This window comes from Arvicanthis niloticus, unplaced genomic scaffold (assembly GCF_011762505.2).
Source record: "Arvicanthis niloticus isolate mArvNil1 unplaced genomic scaffold, mArvNil1.pat.X pat_scaffold_861_arrow_ctg1, whole genome shotgun sequence".
NCBI classification, from domain to species: Eukaryota; Metazoa; Chordata; class Mammalia; order Rodentia; family Muridae; genus Arvicanthis; species Arvicanthis niloticus.
In genome coordinates, this window is record NW_023046444.1 from 14,285 (window position 1) to 37,188 (window position 22,904).

At 36.1% G+C, this 22,904-nt stretch overlaps 2 protein-coding genes across 3 annotated transcripts; both read left to right on the plus strand.

Annotated features, from left to right (window-relative positions):
- Positions 1 to 5,317: 5,317 nt before the first annotated feature.
- On the plus strand, positions 5,318 to 14,059 carry LOC117702478 (olfactory receptor 5B3-like). Of its 2 annotated transcripts, none has more exons than XM_076706480.1 (3): positions 5,318 to 5,430; positions 7,437 to 7,511; positions 7,836 to 14,059. In XM_076706480.1, the coding sequence occupies exon 3, from the start codon at positions 7,848 to 7,850 to the stop codon at positions 8,781 to 8,783; it is 936 nt and encodes a 311-aa protein (XP_076562595.1). In that variant the 5' UTR covers positions 5,318 to 5,430; positions 7,437 to 7,511; positions 7,836 to 7,847; the 3' UTR covers positions 8,784 to 14,059. The 2 variants fall into 2 exon arrangements, with proteins under 2 accessions (XP_076562595.1, XP_076562596.1); XM_076706481.1 differs by lacking the exon at positions 5,318 to 5,430 and adding an exon at positions 5,468 to 5,879.
- Positions 14,060 to 15,136: 1,077 nt separating this feature from the next.
- LOC117702482 (olfactory receptor 5B3-like) lies at positions 15,137 to 21,989 on the plus strand. The gene is made up of 2 exons (XM_076706487.1): positions 15,137 to 15,356; positions 18,533 to 21,989. Exon 2 carries the CDS (start codon positions 18,542 to 18,544, stop codon positions 19,463 to 19,465), a length of 924 nt encoding a protein of 307 aa, XP_076562602.1. The 5' UTR covers positions 15,137 to 15,356; positions 18,533 to 18,541; the 3' UTR covers positions 19,466 to 21,989.
- The last annotated feature ends 915 nt before the right edge of the window (positions 21,990 to 22,904 follow it).

Below are 22,904 nucleotides of genomic sequence, written 5' to 3' on the forward strand. Positions count from 1 at the left end.
TAGTGTTCCTTCTGTTTCTATTCGATGGAATAGCTTGAAGAGGATTGGTATTAGGTCTTCCTTGAAGGTCTGAAAGAATTCTTGACTGAAACCATCTGGCCCCGGACATTTTTTCGTGGGAAGATTTTTAATGACTGTGTCTATTTCTTTAGGCGTTATGGGACTGTTTAGGTGGTTTATCTGCTCCTCGTTTAACTTTGGTACCTGGTATCTATCTAGAAAATTGTCCATTTCCTCCAGATTTTCCAATTTTGTTGAGTATAGGCCTTTGTAGTAGGATCTGATAATTTTTTTAATTTCCTCTGTTTCTGTTGTTATGTCTCCCTTTTCAGTTCTGATTTTATTAATTTGAATGCTGTCTCTGCGCCCTTTGGTTAGTCTGGCTAAGGGTTTGTCTATCTTGTTGATTTTCTCAAAGAACCAGGAGCTGGTTTTGTTGATATTTTTTATAGTTCTTTTTGTTTCGACTTGGTTGATTTCAGCCCTGAGTTTGATTATTTCCTGCCGTCTACTCCTCTTGGGTATACTAGCTTCTTTTTGTTCTAATGCTTTCAGGTTTGCTGTCAAGTTGTTGATGTATGCTCTTTCCACTTTCTTTTTGTGAGTACTTAGAGTTATGATTTTTCCTCTTATTACTGCTTTCAATGAGTCCCACATGTTTTGATATGATGTGTCCTCATTTTCATTTAAATCTAAAAAAGTCTTTAATTTCTTTCTTAATTTCTTCCTTGACCAAGTTATCATTGAGTAGAGTATTGTTCAGTTGCCAAGTGTATGTCGGTTTTCTGATGTTTTTGTCCTTGTCAAAGACAAGTCTTAGTCCATGGTGGTCTGATAAGGGACTAGAGATTATTTCAATCTTTTTGTATCTGTTGAGGCCTGTTTTGTGACCAATGGTCTATTTTCGAGAAGGTACCATGAGGTGCTGAGAAGAAGGTATATTCTTTTGTTTTAGGATGAAATGTTCTATAGATGTCAGTTAAGTCCAATCGGTTCATAACTTCTGTTAGTTTCATTGTGTCTCGATTTAGTTTCTGTTTCCATGATCTGTCCATAGCTGAGAGTGGAGTGTTGAAATCTCCCACTATTATTGTGTAGTGTGCAATGTATGCTTTAAGTTTTAGTAAAGTGTCTTTTATGTATGTGGGTGCCCTTACATTTGAGGCATAGATGTTGAGAATTGCAAGTTCCTCTTGGTACATTTTTCCTTTCATGAATATGAAGTGTCCTTCTTTATCTTTTTTGATTACTTCTGGTTGAAAACTGATTTTATTTGATATTAGAATCACTACTCCAGCTTGTTTCTTGGGACCATTTGCTTGGCAGATTGTTTTCCAACCTTTTACTCTGAGGTAGTGTCTGTCCTTTCCACAGAGGTGCGTTTCCTGAATGCAGCAAAATGTTGGGTCCTGTTTACGTATCCAGTCTGATAGTCTATGTCTTTTTACTGGAGAATTGAGTCCATTGATATTAAGAGATATTAAGGAAAAATGAGTGTTGTTTCCTGTTATTTTTGTTATTGGCAGTGGAGATATGTTTGTGTAGCTACCTTCTTTTATGGTTTTTGGAAGATTACTTTCCTGCTTTTTCTAGGTTGTAGTTTCCCTCCTTGTGATGGAGTTTTCCACCAATTATCCTTTGAAGTGCTGGGTTTGTGTTGAGATACTGTGTAAATTTGGATTTGTCATGGAATATTTTGGTTTCTCCATCAATAATGATTGACAGTTTTGCTGGGTATAGTAGTTTGGGTTGACATTTATGTTCTTTTAGGGTCTGTATGATATTGGTCCAGGATCTTCTGGCTTTTATGGTCTCTGGTGAGAAGTCTGGTGTAATTCTTATAGGTCTGCCTTTATACGTTACTTTGCCTTTTTCCCTTACTGCTTTTAGTATTTTTTCTGTGTTTTGTACATTTGATGTTTTGACTATTATGTGGCGGGAAGTATTTCTTTTCTGGTCTAAACTATTTGGAGTTCTGTAGGCTTCTTGTATATTTATGGACATCTCTTTCTTTAGGTTAGGAAAGTTTTCCTCTATAATTTTGTTGAGGATATTTACTGGTCCTTTAAGTTGGGAGTCTTCCCCCTCATCTATTCCTATTATCCTTAGGTTTGGCCTTCTCATTGTGTCTTGGATTTCTTGTACATTTTGGGTTAGTAGCTTTTTGTATTTTGCATTTTCTTTGACAGTTGTGTCAATGTTTTCCATGGTATCTTCTGCACATGAGATTCTCTCTTCCATCTCTTGTATTCTGTTGGTAATACTTGTGTCTATGACTCCTGATCGTTTTTTTAAGTTTTCTATCTCCAGGGTGTTCTCCCTTTGTGATTTCTTTATTGTTTCTACTTCCATTTTTAGATTCTGCATGGTTTTGTTTAATTCCTTCTCCTGTTTGGTTGCATTTTCTTGCAGTTCCTTAAGGGATTTTTGTGTTTCCTCTCTAAGGGTTTCTATCTGTTCTTTGAGAGTGTTATTTATGTCTTTCTTAAAGTCCTCTATCATCATCATGAGAAGTGATTTTAATTCTGAATCCTGCTTTTCTGGTGTGATGGGGTGTTCAGGGCTTGCTATGATGGGGAAACTGGGTTCTGATGTTGCCATGTAACTTTGATTTCTGTTGCTTACATTCTTGCACCTGCCTTTTGCCATCTGGTTAATTCTAGTGCTACCTGTACTTCTGTCTCTGATTGAAGCCTGTCTTTCCAGTTGTCTCGCTTGTGTTTGGTCTTCTAGGAGTCCAGATGTCTTTGTGATTTTTTCCAGCTGCCCTGATTACAGTGGTATCTCTAGGATGCCTCAGGATATGGTGCCTCCTATGTAGCAGTCCAGCTAGATGTCTGCTGTTCTGGGTGCAGTGTCTCCTCTTGGATATCTCAGGGTATGTTGTCTGACACTCTGAGTTCAGTTGTTCCTCTGTGGCTCTGGGTTGAGCGGACCTTCCAGTATGTCTCAGGCGGTGACCGGGGTCCACACAACTGCAGACCTGGTAGAGGTCTGGTCCCGGAGTCAGACCCGGGAGATGGGCAGAAAAGGGGTGCTAGCCGGCAGGGGCGCGGGGGGGGGGGGAAGGGGGGCAGGGAGGGGTATCTTCTGGGTTCTAAGCACTCAGGGCGCCCAGCTATGAGCTCAGGGTAGTATGTGGGTTTTCCTACCTAAAGCTGGTTGTGGGATCTGTGGATCCCCCCCGAATATGTCTGGCGGAATCCGGGGTGCACTCACCCGCAGGCCTCAGACCAGAGGAGGGGCGAGCAGCAGAAGGAGCGTGCTAGCACTGGCTATGGGTTCTATGGATCCCCCAGAATGTGTCTGGCAGAATCCAGGGTGCACTCACCCGCAGGCCCCAGACCGGAGGAGGGGCGAGTGGCGGAAAGGGCGTGCTAGCACTGGCTATGTGTTCTATGGATCCCCCAGAATGTGTCTGGAGGACTCCGGGGTGTACTCACCCGCAGGCCTCAGACTGGAGGAGGGGCAAGAGGCGGAAGGGGCATGCTAGCACTGGCTATGGGTTCTATGGATCCCCTAGAATGTGTCTGGCGGATTCCTGGGTGCACTCACCCGCAGGCCTCAGACTGGAGGAGGGGCGAGCGGCGGAGGGGGCTTGCTAGCGCTGGCTATGGGTTCTGTGGATCCCCCAGAATGTCTTTTCTTTTCCTTTCTTTTTTACTTTTCATTTCTTTTTTTTTTGTCCTATATTTTCTCTTTTTTATGCTTTTTTTAAAGGTATGTTTATTTGTTTGTTTTCCTTGAGTGTTTCTTTTTTTTTTTTTTAAGAGAGAAAGAATGAGCATGGGATTATTTTGTTGGGGAAGTGGGGAGGAGCAGGGAGGAATTTGGTGAAAGAGAAATCATGATCAGAATATATTATATGAAATCACTTTTCAATTAAATAAAGAAAGAAATTTAAAAAAAAAACGAATGCTTAAAATGCAGAAGCTGCAAGTTTATAGTATTATAGAAAGAAGCAAAAATCTATTACAGTATTCATATAGTATTTTGTGAACAAGTTGTTTCTGTCTAGGTGGTGTTAGAAAATCAGTTTTAAGTAAGAAGAGACTAGCTTCACTGATGTGAACTCTTTGGAGATTATATCTTCAGAAGTAGCACTGTAAAGATGTCGTCCAGGCAGTGTCAAGGTTGAATGTCTGTTGAATGCTGGATTTTGGTAACGTGGAAAAAAAAACATATAAATACTAGTCTTATCACAACAGATAATTTTACAAACACACAATGTTCTACAAACATCCATCAACAAACAAGCTATGATAGCTGATAAATAAAATCAATAAAGTTTCAAATTCAATATGTAACTTCAGTCACACTTCTATGTAACAATAATGGATTATCTGAAATGGAAATCAAGAAAATAAGTTTACTCATAGTAATGAAAGTTTTTATAATGAAATATGAAATTTACAAAACTTGAGACGTTAACTCAATGAAGAGGATATACATCTTGTTTGCACAGAATGAAATAATAATATGTTTTGTCAAAAGCTCTGTTCTAATCAACCTATAGTCTTCAGACTTTAATTTCTATCAAAATGCCATTGACACTCTTCAAAAAAGAATTAAAAATTTACACTATGCTTCCTGAAGTAAATTATTACTTGATGAAACTATGTAATGAATTAGTCACTCGGTTACTAAAGATAATTCAAAAAAATTAAATAAATATGCAAAAGATATATCTGAGACAAAGTTCCCTGCAGTTCCCTGCACAGAGGCTAAGAAAAGCAAAAATCCAGACCATTCATCAGTTGCTGATAAGATAAAGAAACTATGGAGTGTGAACACAATAGAACACTATTCATGCTTAAGCAAATGAACTTCCATTTGCAGCAACATGGATGGAACTTGAGGTCATTGTGATAGGGACAAGGAATAGAATGACAAACAATTACTTATTGATTGATCTCATTCAGAATATGTGGCACCTAAAATGTGGATATCACAGAAGTTGAGAATTAACTAGTGGTGACAAGAAGATTAAGTCAATAAGATGAAGGGGGAATCAAAGATGTGTAGAATATCTAATGGTATAATACATTAGAATACACATTATAATGTTTTTACTGATACAGTGAAGAAGTCATTTTATTTTAAAGAGATAATAGTCATTTTGATCCCCACAGGCAAATTAATTGCCTCTTTTGTAGAATGGGTAGATGTATGAATTACATAATTTCTGAAGGGAAATCTCTAGAGACTTTTAACTCTCTGTAGATATTCTAGTTTTCCGTGCATTACCCAAAGTGACTCAACATCATGTGTTTTTATAAGGAGAGCACAACTTTCCATTGCACATCCTTTGTTTATATGAACATTAATTATTGTGAGTAACTAACAGCCTTTTCCTGACTTTATTATTTGCTGTCAAGCTTCCATCATGGTGAGCAAAGAGATGAAGAGGAAAATTATGTGATTTCAACGGTAAAATCTTTATGCAATATTTTATGGCCTTCTTTTATTTATTATTTACAGACAAATTTTAAATTGTGAGAGAAAAGTAATGTAGCTTTCACAAGTAAGAAAGAGATGAATGGCTCTTCCAAGGATATAGAAAAAATATGAGTTATATTTAAAATTTGGCCACTGCTGATATTCTTTCCAACATTCTACGCTGCTTTACAGAGAATTTTTATCCCTTCTCAAGAAAGAACACCTAGTAGTATTTAATAAATATAATATAGCTGAATTAATGACTTCAAAACCACTTTCTAGATTGGATATTCTTATTCTCATAGTTAAGAAACATATTACTTTCAAGTTCCAAGACTATTCAAGTGAGAAGTATAATTTATGCAACAGTACTGGGAAACATGTTTCAATTGTTTGAAGATAGAAAGAGATGATTTCAAGAGACTTATCTAGAAACAGAGGTAAGGATGGAGCATAAATGTTAAAATGTCTATCACAAATTCTTCAGAGATTCATTGTTTGAGTCATGCCTCATAAAGTATGAATACAAGTAAAAGAAATGATATTTTGATTGATTAATTAGTGACTATCTTGTGTACTGTATATTTGAATTTCATTGAAGGTTTGAAACACACACACAGAAAGACAGACATAGAGAGAGTCAGAGAGACAGGGAGACATTTAGACAGAGATGGCAAGATAGAGAGGGAGCAGGAAAGGTAGAGGGAGAAGGAGGAGAAGGAAAGAAAGAAAAACACCCAAACCTAGATTAACTAATCATCTTGCACATGTGCTATACTGACTCTATAGTTGCAATTCAAATAAGGAAATATTAAATATGGTTACTAAATTAGAAATGTTTGAGAAGCTGGAATGTGTCAGTACTATTGGTGTAAATACTAAATTCTACAAATAATGTGGGACTTTTCCAACTCTCAGAATCCATGATATTTGACTGTGTTATGGCAGTTGCAAAAGAAAGATTGAAGATTAAGAATAATGAACTCTTTAACCCAGATGAAAATGAGAATTTCAAAAAGTATTTTTTTTTTCAAAATAGGTTGCTTAGACAAATTTCAGAAGTCATATGCTTGTATTGTAGTAAGAAAATATAAATTCCGGAGCATGCAGTCACTGACACCAAATTCTAAGAGAAGAAAAAGTGGACTTTGAAATATCAACATGTCATTCATGACAAATGAACCACTTCATTACTAGTGTTGACCTTGTTCAAAATGTGGTATTTATTGTCCTATCCTAATAGCAACATCTCAGCCTTAGTCACCGGTAGTAAACACTCAAATGTCAACTTTCTATTATATACTACTTTATTCTAGCAATGCTAACTAAAATTAAGTCTTATTTATAGTCTTCATGTGTCAGATAGGAATATGATGTTGAGAGATAAATATCAGATATTTGCTGCAAGAACCTGAATTCTCTGCTGCATATATCTTGGTATATACATTAATTAGATTTGCCTCTGCTGGTTGAATTACTCTCATAATCTCCCAGATATTTAGTATTTAATCATTCATTGAAATGTAATACCATTCAGTAGTTAACTCTTTTTAATCTCAGTTTATAATTATAAACATGCATGAATGCACAAGTAATAATCATGAGTTACTGCAGCAAAAGGTAACAAGTCAAATAAGGATCATTAATTAATTCTTGGTGATTTTTGTCATTAAAAGAGAACTCATGTAAATTTTCAGGATTCTATTTGCTTGGTTATGTCACCATATGAAGTTAATTAACCATTAATTAACCATTAATTTCACAGTAACTTTAATTACTGTGAAAAACATGTTGAACAAACTAATCACCAAGTTAATTGCTAAGTGCTAAAATTGAGTCAAGGGTTTAAATTTAATTTAACTTAAATCTACTTTAGTCCTACTTAAAAATTATTCAGCCTGAGTTAAAGTTATATATGATTATAGAAACAAGATAGCAACCAAGAATCATGCCACTACTTATGAATTACTCACTTTCTTGTGTTAATTAATTTATAGGAATGTGAAGAGCATCGTTAGTGAATGAACTTTTATGAGGGCACAATAAAAGTATCCATAGCAATTTTTTGACAGGTAAGCAAATGAAAACATGAGTTTTAACTGAAATTAGGAGAAATTAGTTTTCAGATAGGTTCATCTACACTAATCATTTTCATCAAGTTATTAAGTTGTTTATACATATGTTTTAAATTTATAAAATGTTAATATTATGTATGTGATCCATATATGGTCCTATGCTAAAACATTGTCCTTAGTTTTCAAGTTCAGTTATATTTTGAAAAATCTTGAGATAAAATTTATAGCTACAATGACAGAATACAAATCATCCTTATACCTTCTAATTACCATTTCATTTCTTTATCACATTGAACTCTTTAATTTTTTTTATTGCTGCAGAGATTGTTCAACATGATGGAGAACAGGACAGAAGTGACAGAGTTTCTTCTGTTAGGACTAACCAATGACCCAGCCCTACAGATTCCACTCTTCATCACATTTCTTGCCATTTACACAATCACCCTGGTGGGGAACCTGGGAATGATCCTGTTGATTCTCATGGACTTTCGGCTTCACACCCCCATGTACTTTTTTCTAGGTAACTTATCGCTGGTAGACTTTTGTTACTCTTCAGCAGTTACTCCAAAAGTCATGTCTGGTTTTCTTGTAGGAGACAAGGTCATTGCCTATAATGACTGTGCTGCTCAGATGTTCTTCTTTGCAGCATTTATTACTGTGGAGAATTACCTGTTGGCCTCAATGGCCTATGATCGCTATGCGGCAGTGTGTAAGCCACTACATTATACCACCACCATGACTACAAGTGTGTGTACATGGCTGATCATTGGCTCTTATATCATTGGTTTCCTGAATGCCTCCATCCACATAGGAGATACATTCCAGCTCTATTTCTGTGAGTCTAATGTTGTCCATCACTTTTTCTGTGATATTCCTGCAGTCATGGTTCTCTCTTGTTCTGACAGACATGCCAGTGAGCTGGTTCTTGTGTACATAGTGAGCTTCCACATATTTTTTGCCTTTCTAGTTATTTGGATATCTTACATGTTCATTTTTGTCACTATATTGAAGATGCACTCAGCTGCAGGACATCACAAGGCTATATCCACCTGTGCCTCCCATTTCACAGCAGTCTCCATTTTCTATGGAACTAGTATTTTTATGTATGTACAGCCCAGCTCCAGTCACTCCATGGATTCAGATAAAATTGCCTCAGTGTTCTACACCATAGTCATCCCCATGCTGAACCCTCTGGTCTACAGCTTGAGGAATAAGGAGGTAAAGAATGCATTCAAAAAGATCATTTTAGAGACAACATGTTCTTTATGACTCTAAGTTCTCACTTCAGAGACTGATGATACTTGAATTCATTCTTTCCTAATATTATCTAGTTATTGGGTTATGTTTAAAATATATGTTTTGTACAAGTTCTAGGAAACATTGCTTTACAGAAACAAACAAACAAGAAAAGTTATGTTCAGGAATACATATACTGTCCCTGTGGTTGAATCTCTCTTTGTTTTCACTCTTGTCTCATATTCTTTCTCTCTTTTCTTCTTCCTTTTATCTTTTCATTCTTCCCACTCTCTGATTTGTTCCCCTCTCTCTCATTCTTTAACTATGGCATATGTCTTCTCTTACTCTCTTATGTGAGAACATCTATCTGCACTTCAAGATGGTCATTAGCTTCCCCTTTTCTTAGGATGCTGAATGTAGATTGAATTATCTACTTACTTTCTTTATTCTCTAGACTTTGATCAATATATTACAGGTTTTATACATACCACTATCACACAAAACCATACTGATAATATATTCATGCTTCATAAATACATGTGTGAACACACGTGCTATTTTATGTGCTTTTGTTTCACTGGAGAGCCCAGAAAATAGTCAGCAGTGTTTATCGTTAATAATTTAATTTCTAATTTGGATATTATAATGAAAAAGATGCATATTATTTATTTATTTCACTGTCATTTCAGGAGTCTAGTTTCAGAATATGCATTATTAAATGACAATGTCTTCTTTCTGCACATTTTCCTGAAATATATACTACACTGACATCTCTTATGGATTAGTATTTATGCTTTTGTTTTTCTACATGAAATACCCCTCCTTTTATGTTGCATTTTCTTTTCTTTTTTCTCTTTATTTTTATTGGCTATTTTGTTTATTTACATTTCAAATGTTATTCCGTTTCCTGGTTTCCACACCGGGACCTGCCTATACCACCTCCCTGCCCCCTGCTTTTATGAGGGTGCTCCCTCACCCTTCTACCCACCCCTACCTCACCATTCTGGCCTTCCCCTACCCTGGAGAATTGAGCATTCACAGAACCAAGAGCCTCTTTTCTCATTGATGCCAGACAATGTCATCCTCTGCTACATATGTGACTGGAGCCATAGGTCCCTCTATGTGTACTCTTTGGTTGGTAGTTTAGTCCCTGGGAGCTCTGTGGGGGTTCTTGGTTGATACTGTTGTTCTTCCTATGGGGTTTTAAACCTGTTCAGCTCTTTCAGTTCTTTCTCTAACTTCTCCATTAGAATTTCCATGCTTAGTCCAATGGTTGGCTGTGAGCATCTGCCTCTGTATTTGTCAGATTCTGGCAGAGCTTCTCAGGAGACAGCTATAACAGGCTTCTGTCAGCAAGCATTTCTTGGCATCAGCAATAGTATCTGGGTCTGATGTTGGTATATGGGATGAATCCCCAGGTTAGGCATTTTCTGGACGGCCTTTCCTTCAGTCTCTGCTCCATACTTTGTCCTTGTATTTCCTTTAGACAGGAGACATTCTGGGTTAAAAATTTGGAGATGAGTTGGTGGTCCCATCCCCCAACCGGAGGCCTTGCCTAGCCTCTAGATATGGTCTCTACATGTTCTCCCTCCCCTTTGTTGGGCATTTCAGCTAATCTAATTTTTGTTGGGTCCTGGTAGCCTTTTGCTTAGCTGCATCTGCCACTTTTCATTGGTTTCATACAGTTCCCCATCCCCCACTGCTCTATACCTCTGTTCAAATTCCTGACCCTCTGTATAGTATTTCTGCTGAAGCATGTCTTTTTCCTTTAATTTTCAGAGGGATAATTTGTCAGAGTGGCAGAAATGTAATAGTTAAAAGTTAATGTTTTCATCTATTACTAAATATTCTAGACTATCTATATCAAACAAAATAGTAATGTGTACTCTAGTTTCTGAAAGAGCCATTCCTTTCTTGCATTAGATGAGTTTCATTCTCTTCTGCCATATCCCCAGTCATATCATTGCTTGTTCTTAGGGTTACAATTATGATCTTGCTTCAGGACCTTTGCGCTTCCCTTTGAAAAAGGCTCTCAGTACGTTCAGGCCTCTGGTCAAATGGTCAAATGTCCCTGTGTCATACTACCCTTTTCCTTTACCTTCATGACAGTGCTATGTGCAACTCATTGCATAAACTGTCTTCCTACATCATTAGGTAGTTTTGTTTATAAGTTCACATTCTCTATACTCGCCATCTTTTACATGTGAAATATCAATTCAGGGTTCCCTGAAAGGGACAACAGGCATTTTGCCATGCTCCCATACTCTAGGCTCCTAATACAAGGCCACAGACCTCTATAAATCTGTGCCTTTCAGTCATGTAGGAGCCCCTCCACAGGTAGAGGGCATGACTACAGGCCACAGAGCCTCAAAACAAGTCTCTATATTAATGAGGTACCTAAAGGTCAGAGGGGCGTAGCCAATTAAACATTCCTTCCTGTGGGTAGTATGGCTGGGGAGGAACTGAAAGTTCCTTCAGGCGGGAAGTTAGATGCTGCTGCAGTGGCTACAGTGGCTTATTAAAGGCCTTCTCTATGGTTCCTCACAGAACAGCCCCAATGACAAGAGAAAGTCTGTGGGCTTCCAAAATGGCTTTATTGGCATGACGGATGATGGTTGAATCTGGATGTGCACCTCTGTGAAACTCAGGGCAGACCTGAGTTAAATAGAGAGAGTGAGGTGGGAGGGGCTGGAGAAAAATGCTCAATTGGCTCCACCCTCTGGCCTTCAGGCATCACATTAGTATGTAAATCTCTCTAGGGCCTGAGGCCTGTTCCTCTGACTGATGGCCTTAGACCTCTTTGTGGGAGGGGCTGTGGAGGGCTAAAGCTAAATGAAAAGAACCAGGGCCCTGGAGCAGAGCCAAATTCCTGCCATCCAATAAGGGTCTAGGGTTCCAGGCTTATGCTCAATCAGCTGCTTCTCACAGCCCCACACCTACCCAGACCCTTCTTCTTGCAAAAAGTATTTAACTTCAGAAAATATAGGGGTATAGTTTTATCTATTTTCCTCCATGACAATAATATCTTAAGATCATAGCCTATTTCTCTTTCTTGGGACCTGCCATGGAGAACAATGGAGAAGGTTTTCAACTATCACCATCTAATCTGCTCATGAACTCTACCTTCTCAGCCATGGAGGCCCAGCAACCCAAGCAAGCAAGCTGAGTCAGCCGTGATCCAGCCCAGTGAGTCATTGTGACAAGAACTCTCATTCCCATGGGACATAGCCAGAGGTCATCTCTCTTCCCAATAGTTCAGGCTCCCCGCAGGACCTCAGACTGTGTTCTCCGACCCCAGTGGAGTACTGCGGTTTTGCAAAGACAAGTGTCCACTTGGTGCAAGCATGGAGTGAACACAGTCAAATTCCTGTGCCTCTGTTCCCACGAGAGGCCCTAACCACATGGTGAGACAGATGCACTGGGCCCACACAACAGGACCCATGTGTACACTACAACCCAACAGGTTAATATTTTATCAGTTGTCTATTGTAGTAGCTTTTTAGTAAATATTTGATGAATGATTAAAAATTTCTTCTGAATTTAATTTAACCCATATTTTGAACTCTTAAATCATCCATCATGGCAGCAAATCACACATAATGATGGCCATATGGAGCCATATTCAGGCTACTGCAAAAATCATTGGTAATTTTCTGCTCTATTGAAATACTACTTGTACATTCTCACTAGTTTCCATTCTTCGTCTTATGTCTAATTAATTCCTGGAATCCCATTTATCCACCAGAACATTAAATCTGAAGTAAGTTTTACTGAGAATTGTTGTCTAATTAAGTGATAAGTATATCACATAAGTACATTCTTAAAATTTACAAATAAGCTAAATACATTATACAAATTATATGTGTGTATGCATGTGTATATTTCAAAAAGTATGCAAAGTGATACAAGTGTGCTCTAAATACATACCCTTACACACACATAGAATTGTGTGGCTCTACCTACTTATCAAAGATGATTGTTTTCTGGAATAGAGGATAATAGAGATGACACCAATTGGACTATGTGCTGAAAAGTGACTATGGAGTGCTCATCCCTAAATGGGACACCTTTAACAACCCCTAATTTCTTTAGAGGATGTCTGTTGGTAGGTTGTTATCCCAATAGATAATCCCACAACTGTATACATATGGGCAGAAGGCAAAAAAATCTTATCTCCAAACCAAGAACTACAGGCAACTAGGGCTGAGAGAGTGAAAAAAACTTCTTTGGAGGATGAGGCCCTAATTAGTCATTCAATATAATGTGGTCCTAAAGTTGCTTAAGCAAAAGATAAATTAAATGATGCAGTTTTATGAATATGTATAAATATATATGTAACAGCAGTAGCAATCACAATAACGATGATGATGATGATGATGATGATGATGATGATGATGATGATGATGATGATGATGAAAGGTAAGGGGTGCTATGTGGAAGTAGGTATGACTAAATTTCACTGGATAGATGCATGGAAGTTTCAAACTCTGAAAATAAATTTCAATATAGAATATAAACATTTAAAAAACATTTGTACTTCAATGACACACAATTATAACATCTTAAATATTTTATTTAAATAATAGATGCTATTAAGTTTTGGAGATTGGCAAGTCCTAATTTGAAAGATTGGACCTCAGTAAATACACATGAAAACTCATTGTTAAGTGTAATATGAAAACCACTGTCAGAGTTCAAGGGGAGCATTTTAGTACAATGAATGATAAAATGAACTGTTAAAGCTATTCTGAAGGCCTCATTTATTAATGAAGTAAGTTTGAGTCTTAGGTTCTGACATATAAAGTTTTAGAAATTTCATGATTTCAAAGCATAACACACATTTTCTGATATACTTAGTTTACATAATAATTTATTGTTAGCTTCTAATCATCATATTTCATGCTTTAATATTGCTAAGTAATAGTGTGGTTTGCCGGCTCTCTTTCCCAATTAATATAGATTCATTAGTGCTTCATACACTTTTGAATGCCAATCCCTTAAACACAAAAAACAATTTAGACTGAGTTCATCTCTAAAAGTATGGTCCTCAAGTCCCAATATTACAGTCAAACTCTGGATTAGTAGTGATATAAACACCATTAGAATTTTTATTTATTTGTTATAAAGAATCAGCTCTTCTGGCTATGGAGTATGAAAAGTTTACACATGCAAGCATGCCAGAATGCTCAAAGTTAAGTAAGCAAATGCTGCCGAAAATTCATCTTATACAATTACATATTCTTTCTTCATGTTCTTTAGTCATGAATAATATATTTATGTATTTTATTTTCAATAACATTAATAATAAATTATATACTACTTGAAATTTATAGGAAAAATTTCAATCTAAAACTACGATGATATTACTTAGTTTTAAGTTGGCCTTCACAGTTACTTTCACCAGTATTCTTAATTCATATTAAAATTTTTATTTTAAAACTATTTTATTTTTCAAGAATTTATTTTATTATTTTAAGTGTATGTGTGCACATTTTTGTATGTGTGTATGCATTTGTAGATATGTATGTGTGTATATGTGAGTGTGTAATTATTTGTATGTTAGTGCTTGTGACAGTAGAGACCAATGGCATCACATTTCCTAGAGCTGGAAATATGGGCAATTGTCCTCTCCCTGACATGTTGGGGACCAAATTTGATCCTCTGCCAGAGCAATAAGTGCATTGAATACTTGAACAATCTATCTAGCCAGCTGAATTTTCATTTTTAACTGATACATAATACTCAAGTATATTTTCAACGCATGATATGTGTACTTGAGTTGATTTTCAGACTTTTTATTCAATCTAATTGAACATTAGAACATTTCTTGTGGAACCAGGCACCAACTTTGAAGTTTAATTTGACCTCCACTTCAAGCATCTTCATTTGTTCAATGTATTTGAAAGACCCTCATCTGAGACCTTGAACATAATTTTTACAACTTATACAAGAGAATCTCAATTATATTGTTGTAGGTATTGTGTGGAATATATACAAAAGACTTTATGCAGAAATCTACACCACAGTTCATAGGTATATGTGTGTGTGTGTGTTTCAATTGAAATACCATAAATGACACAAAGCAATTAATATGAGACTACACAACCTTTCCCAAGTCTTTAAATCATGTTTTATTTATTATCTGATAATTTCATCTATTGGTTTAATGTATCCATCTACCATTACCATCTGCCATTACCCACAACCTCTTTCCAACCCTGACTAAGGCCTCTCCCTTTGTCTCCAAATCTTAAGACCTTCTAATTCCACTGTCATTAATATCCTCCTGAGTTCAATTAGAGCTTCCCATGGCCACATGGGTACCCACAGTTTTAATTGCTTTTTTTTTTTTTTTTTTTTTTTTTATAAAATGGGGAACAGTAGCTCCAGGTATTCCCATGAAGGAGATCTTCAGAGGAGTCCAGGAGTATAGTTTTTCTAGTTCTTCATACATTATCATGTTAAAATACATCGTATATGATGTCATTTCTCAGAAAAGTTCATCTACATATTTGAATGATATTCACTGTTATCACTTTTATGGCCACCTCTTGATAGAAGATTTTTTGTCAGTCCTCCTGTGTGGTTAAGGAAAAACACTCAAAGGTAAATTCTATATTGTGAGACTGTTAATTGGTATTCTGTCATGTAGATCTTTCTTCTTTTTCTTAAGTCATAAGGAATAAATTATATGAGGTGTATAATCTTCTCATTTTTTGTTTTGTAATTAAGCCAGTGCATGTCTTTCCCTTGAAGGATGAAGAATTAATAGAGGTTCAAAAATCAATACATATTTCTGACCTTTCCACTGTTTGTCTGTGTCTCAGATGAAAGTGATAGTTCACTACCTGAGAAAGAACTGCACAGTCAGCATTCTATGGGTGACCTTATTATGTCACATTCACACTTTTGGATTTACTGTCTTTTATTTCAAAGAACTGGTAGTATTATACTTATTACATAATCATTGGCAGAGAGACTTGCAGGTCATGGAAAAAGAGGATGGCAACAACACCCACTGTGAGTTATGTTAAACTTAGAAGGGATTATGAAAAGAGTTTCTTAAAATAAAACCTGGAGAGAGTTTATGTTATGAATGCAAAAAGTTCCATTTTAGGGAGTTTACATATTTTCCCAACACATCATGTGCATTGGACAAAGAGTACAACATTATGAGTCACTGTGTTTTTGTTTATTTCTTATTTATATACTTATTATCAACAATAAAGAAACATACAGAAAACTAGGAGAGTAAGCTCATATTTTTAAATTTCAAAAAATCTGTAAGTTTCATATTGATCTTACATACATTTTAACAATTTCCTTATAATCACAGAGATGATCATTATATTTACATATTTTGGAAATGATAGAATTTAATGAAGAAACAAGGCTTAAAATGCCTTGAATTTTATTCCAAAATAAATACAAAATTTAGAAGATCTGGTAAATGTTTAAATACTCAGTTTCTTCAGTGGTTAAATAACAAAAATAATACTAGTAATGTGCTATTTACACATTGATCCCTTATTAATTGTGAATTATAGTATTTTCTGAAAATAGTTCTAGTAATAGCTTATTACATAAAAGTTTCCAGAGTTTCAAAACATCTGTGGTGGGAAATAAGAGGTTGTTTTAGGTAGATATATTTTCAAAGGCTTCGATTAATAGGGACTTTTTGTTGCAGTTATTCTCAAAACTACAGCAGGAGGATAGCACCATCCTAGGATTTGGAAATATGCCTAAGTGAATTGCAAGTCTCAATATATAAGAAAACAAAAATATATAAAAGTTGAAACATGGTTAATATATGAAAACTGTGTCCTATCAAATGTTTTTACTAAACAGAACACTCTTCTAAGATAATTATAAGAGAAATACATTCCTATAATTGGTCAATTGTATATTGGTCTTACTGATTTTGGTATAGTGTTACAATATGAAAGAAATAATAAGTAGACAGAGAATACTATATGTCCAAATGAAAGATGTCTTTAAAGTAAGAATTTTAAGAAGACTGAGTCACAAAAAAGAAAATGTAACAGCAACAGCATTCAGTATATTCAGAGGAAGCAGGAACATTCTGGAGGGTATAGACCCTCAAGGAAGGAAAGGGTCACTATCACCTGCAACTGAAGCCCTCTTCCAATATCCTTCGTGTAAATCAAATCAGAATCAAAACAAGATCATTCTCTTATCCAAACCTAAAATGAAAGCTGACACAGAGGAGCTCAACTCCAATATTTTACTGTCTTTTATATTGTCTTCTTGGCTTCTTACAGTGATCTTTTATGCTAGCTGGATTACACTAATTGACTTTTTTATTCAGGGAAGGCAGATAAGGACCAATGAATCCTAATTAGTGAATGGAACAAAGGTCTGTATCTGCAGTGGTTAACTATGTATATGCCTATCTCTCAGAACTGTGTCTACAAACATGAGTTATCCTATCATATCTACTTATCTTAGAGATATGCTACAGTCCTCGTCTAGGAACCCAGTATTTTCTGTTTGATTTTTATTTTCATTAATAAAACACTTTAGAACTAACCTCAAAAGGAAGCATGAGGATAATTTTAGTGGTTTTTGAAACACGAGTACAGGCAAACAGCAAATCTAGCCGCTGCTGATAGCAGGGAGATGGAGAGTAGGGATTGAGAACACCTTGTGCTTTTTAGTTAGGTCCAAGAAAGTTAATATACTCAAAGTCGTAGTCCACAGAGAGCTGTATGCAGGAAGAGGAGGGGAGGCATTCAGAGAAAGAGTGAAATATCCCGGAGTTTTTAATAACATTTGCTGAAATTTTTGCATGTTATAAAATACACATAAAGGAAAGAAAAAAATATGCTGAATACCAAGCCACAAAACAAAGCCATAGATTTATGTCCAAGGATAAAATATCATACCAGGAACACATACTGAGAAATAAAAAGAGAATCCCTTAGCTCAAATAGTGCTGTGTATTTACCAGAGTGGACATGCAATTGTATCTTAAGCTATTTCAATTTAATTACAATTCAGTTTGGACTCTGGAACATGGGAGTTTGTGGTACATATTGTCATGTGTCCAAGGCAAACTGTGACATTTTATACTTGAGTAATATGAATAAATGATTCAATTTTTGTACTTCATAATTTACATGAAAATAATAATCACCAAATTCTAATATCATTGGGAGAATACTTGGAATGGACGTATAAAATTGATGTCTAGAAAAGTCTTTGGAGCCAGGCAGTGGTGGTGCATGACTTTAATCCCAGCACTTGGGAGGCAGAGGCAGGTGGGTTTCTAAGTTCAAGGCCAGCCTGGTCTACAGAGTGAGTTCCAGGACAGCCAGAGCTACACAGAGAAACCCTGTCTCAAAAAAAACAAAAACAAACAAACAAACAAACAAACAAACAAAACAACAACAACAACAACAAAAAAAGAAGTCTTTGGAAAGTAGCAACAGAAAATATGAGCTTTTGCTAAGCTCAGAAGTAGATTGAGATATAACCAACACATAACTTTTATCAAATTGTTAAATAATCTCAATACTACATGTAGTCTATAAATGTGAAAATCATCTATTAATAATCTTTAAATTCTAATACATGTAATCCTCTGTAAAATTACTAGATCAAATTTGATTTGGGGAAAGATCTATCCTAGAAAATTGCAAAGTCTAGATTTTGCTTAACTAAGTCATATGTCCACCCAGACTTAAGCTTTTTTATTTTGACTCAGCTTTATCATCAAGTTTCTCTTTTCCAATGTTTATAAACAATCTCATGATTTAAAGGTGACACTGATGGAGAACAGTACCGAAGTGACATATTTTCTCCTGCTGGGAATCACAGATGACCCACGACTACAGCTTCCACTTTTCATGACATTTTTCCTCATCTACACCATCACCCTGGTAGGAAATCTGGGGATGATCCTGCTGATTGTCCTGGATTCTCATCTTCACACGCCCATGTACTTTTTTCTAGGTAATCTGTCCTTGGTTGACTTTTGTTACTCCTCAGCTGTCACACCAACAGTCATGACTGGGCTACTAATAGGAGACAAGATCATTTCCTATAATGACTGTGCTGCTCAGATGTTCTTTTTTGCTGGCTTTGCTACTGTGGAAAATTATCTGTTGGCCTCAATGGCTTATGATCGCTATGCAGCAGTGTGTAAGCCACTACATTATTCCTCTACCATGACTACCACAGTATGTATAAGTCTTTCTATAGTTTCCTATGCCTGTGGTTTCCTGAATGCCTCCATCCACATTGGGGACACTTTCCGTCTTTCATTCTGTAGGTCTAATGTGGTCCATCACTTTTTCTGTGATGTTCCAGCAGTCATGGTTCTCTCTTGCTCTGATAGACATGTTAGTGAGCTTGTTCTTGTTTATATAGTAAGCTTCAATATCTTTGTTGCTCTCTCAGTTATTTGGATATCCTATATATTCATTTTTATCACAATCTTTAAAATGAAATCAAGTGCTGGATATCGAAAGGCTATATCCACTTGTGCCTCACACTTCACTGCAGTGTCAATTTTCTATGGGACAATCATATTCATGTACTTGCAGCCAAGCTCCAGTCACTCCATGGACACTGACAAAATTGCATCTGTGTTCTACACCATGATCATCCCTATGCTGAACCCTCTGGTCTATGGCTTGAGGAACAAGGAGGTTAAGAGTGCATTCACAAAAACTTTTCAAGTGGCAAAATAGTCTGTAGTGTTTTGCTTTTAATGTTGTAGGATAAAAAATAATTCTCATTTTTCATCCACATGCAATTGAATTCCAGAATGGATTATCATATTTCTGTAAATTTACTACCGAGAAAAAAAATACTGTATTAGAATCTTATCTCTGAGATTTTTTGTAAGTTTTCTTGCCAGTACTTCTGTGAGCAATATATATGTATTTTTACTGGGTTATTCATTAAATTTCATCTTACTATCAGTAAAATTTAGAAAAGTATTTTCAAAATTGAGCATAATCATGTATCTATGTATGTGATGTTCTTTGACTCCAAAGAACCTTTAAGAAAACTTGTTATGTTGACACTTTCTGATTGCTTTCATCTTGCTTCAATGCCATTTTTATTACTGCATTGATTGTTCAGTGATAAATTGTAGAGCTTGCCTTTTCTAATACAAGATGTGTAAGGAGTCACATATTATCTTTGTAATAAAACTTTCTAGAACAGCCCATAAAATAATGATGGAATTTTACATGATATTTTGATGAATGATTAGATCACAGTGATTCAATCTGCCTTTTAGACATTGAAGTCAGGCACTTTTAAATATATTCCTATTCTGTAGACAAACTGTATTTACTAAAAAGTGATGGTTCTAAACTTAAATTTTTAAGTTCTGTGAAATAAATTAGAAGGATATTATCCAAACTGGAGTTTCTGAGCTCCACACTGGGATTCACAGGATAGCCTACATTTTGAGAGAGAGAGAGAGAGAGAGAGAGAGAGAGAGAGAGAGAGAGAGAGAGAGAGAGATTATTCCTGGCTAGAGGTCATTTTTTGTGATATTTTAAATAAATTTTGAATGTAACTTTATTATTGTTTGAGAGAAAAACAGGTCAGACAAGTTGAAAGTCTTGGCAGCTGCTTAGGAGATGGTAAAGGAGACCAGCAAAAGAGAAAGCCAGGCTGTTTGCAATGGTGAACAGGAAATGGAGGTGTGAACCTTCAGAACAGGAACCCCTACATTATTAGGTAAACCATACTCGGCATCTATGAACATGAGCATGCTTCACCAGGCTTACATCAAGTACAGATTGTTAGAAGTACAAACATCTTAATACTATAGAAAATATGCTCGCAAGTGTGAGAGTCGGTTAATGAGATTTTGGGCCATTGTAGCCTCTGTCCTTTTTCTTAGGTCATTTATCTAATACCATCCTCTACAAGCTTGTATATGGCAAGCTTTTCTCATATTTTCTCTGCCAGTTAGGAGAAGCCTAGAAACAATTTCAAGTTTTACTCTGTGACCTGACCTGAACATGCTCTATATGTTGTAGGAAGCCTAGATGGCCAAAAGCATCCTATTTTCCCTCATCAACTGACTTTTTACATGTTAGTCTTTATATTTAGGCCTTCAGTCCCTTTTTTCTGTTATATCAGACTAGCTCTGGCTCTGTGAGTCCCCATGCTACATAGGTGCCAGGGGCCACAGACCAGTTGGTGTATACTATTAAGTTGGTGGTTTAATCTATGGGAACTCTGAGGGTTCCAGGTTAATTGATACTGTTGGTATTCCTATGGGGTTTCCATCCCCTTTAATCCTTCCCCTAACTCTTCCGTAGTGGTCTCTGACCTCAGTCTAATATTTGGCTATAAGTATTTGCATCTGTCTCACTCAGTTGCTGGTAGTGTTTTTCAGAGGACAGACATGCTAGACTCCTTTCTGCAAGCAAACCATGGCATCAGTAATATGTCAGGGTTTGGTGACCACCCTTGGATTAAATTCCAATTTGGGCTGGTCACTGGATGGCTTTTCCTTCAATTTCTGCTCCATTTGTGTCTTTTATTTCTCTTAGGAACAATTCTGGGTTAAAAGTTTTGAAGGTAGTTTGGTGACACTATTTCTCTACTTGGGCCCCTGTCTGTCTACTGGAGGTAGTTTCTTCAGGTTCCATCTCTCTACTGTTGAGCATTTCCACTAATATCATTCCCATTGAGTCCTGGAATCCTCTCACATTCCAGTTATCTTGGAGTTTCTAGAGGTGCCTCCCTGACCTCACTGTGAACTGGAGAATATTTCCTTTCACACTCCTAAACCCTCTGAGCTGCTTTTCTCCTGTTTCCACCCATACCTGGTCCTGTTCTCCTCTTCCCCTCCCCTTTCCCATTCAGGTCCCTCCATCCCTTTGCCTCCTGTGATTATTTAATTTCTACTTCTCTGTGGGATTGAGACATCCTCATTTGGGCCTTCTTCTTGTTAAATTTCTTAAAGTCTATGGTTGTATTATGTTTATTCTGTACTTTTTTTGTCTAATATATTTATCAGTGAATACATACCATGCATGTCTTTTGGGGTTGGGTTATCACACTTAGGATAATATTTGCTACTTCCATCTATTTGCCTGCAAAAGTCATAATGTTCTCATTTTAATAGCTAAATACTATTTCATTATGTAAATGAACCACATTTTCTACATCCATTCTTCTGTTGGAGGAGATCTAGCTTGCTTTCTTCTTCTGGCCATTACAAATAAAGCATAAATGAACATAGTGGAGCATGTGTCCTGTTATATATTGGAACATCTTTTGGGTATATGCTCAGGAGACATCATAATTTGTATCTGTATTAAAATTTATATTCTAGAAAGGGAAGTAAATTTATCTTTAAGTCTTACTGCAAGAATAAAATACAGAGAAGGGAAGAAATCTGAAACAACTTTTCATATACTTTAGATCACTTTCTTAGACTCATGCCTTAAGTTTCTCAGACCCTCATAATTTACTTAAGCTTCTATATACAGTGACCTTACAATATTTCCTTAGACTTTTATAACTTGTATTTAAAGGTTTTGTCACTTAGCTTTTACATAACTTCATAAATATTCAGACCTTCATAACTTGTATTTATATACTTTAAGATATTTTCTTAAACTATTACAATTTCAGACCTATATAACTCGGTGAGTAGGAAAGGGGGGGTTCTATAGTGAAGGTAGGGTTAATTTATTGCCATATATTGTCTGTTGGGGTGAGAGTCAGGTGAATTTGGAGAAAGTATAGAAAGGATTCAGTATTAGAATTATGTATTTGATGTAAGTAATGAATAATTTTCTTTGTGGAAGTAAGGATAGGTATGTTGTTATCTAGACTAAGTAGAATAACTTGGAGAGATGTAGGCTAAGTTGTAGTGGATGAAATGGTTGCTTGTTAGGCTGTCATGTTGTTATAATTATTATGACAATATATTGGTTACTGTGATGTGCTTTCCAATTTACTAAGACAGTTCGAGAGGGTAATAGAGAGGCATGAGGAAGATATAGATATGTAAAGAGTTAGGAAATTAATTTTCTTTTATGTATAGAAATATTTATTTCTTTCATATGGCCAGATGTGTTAGAAAGATACTGAAAGCATATTTGGAGTCTATATACACTTTACTGATATATATATATATATATATATATA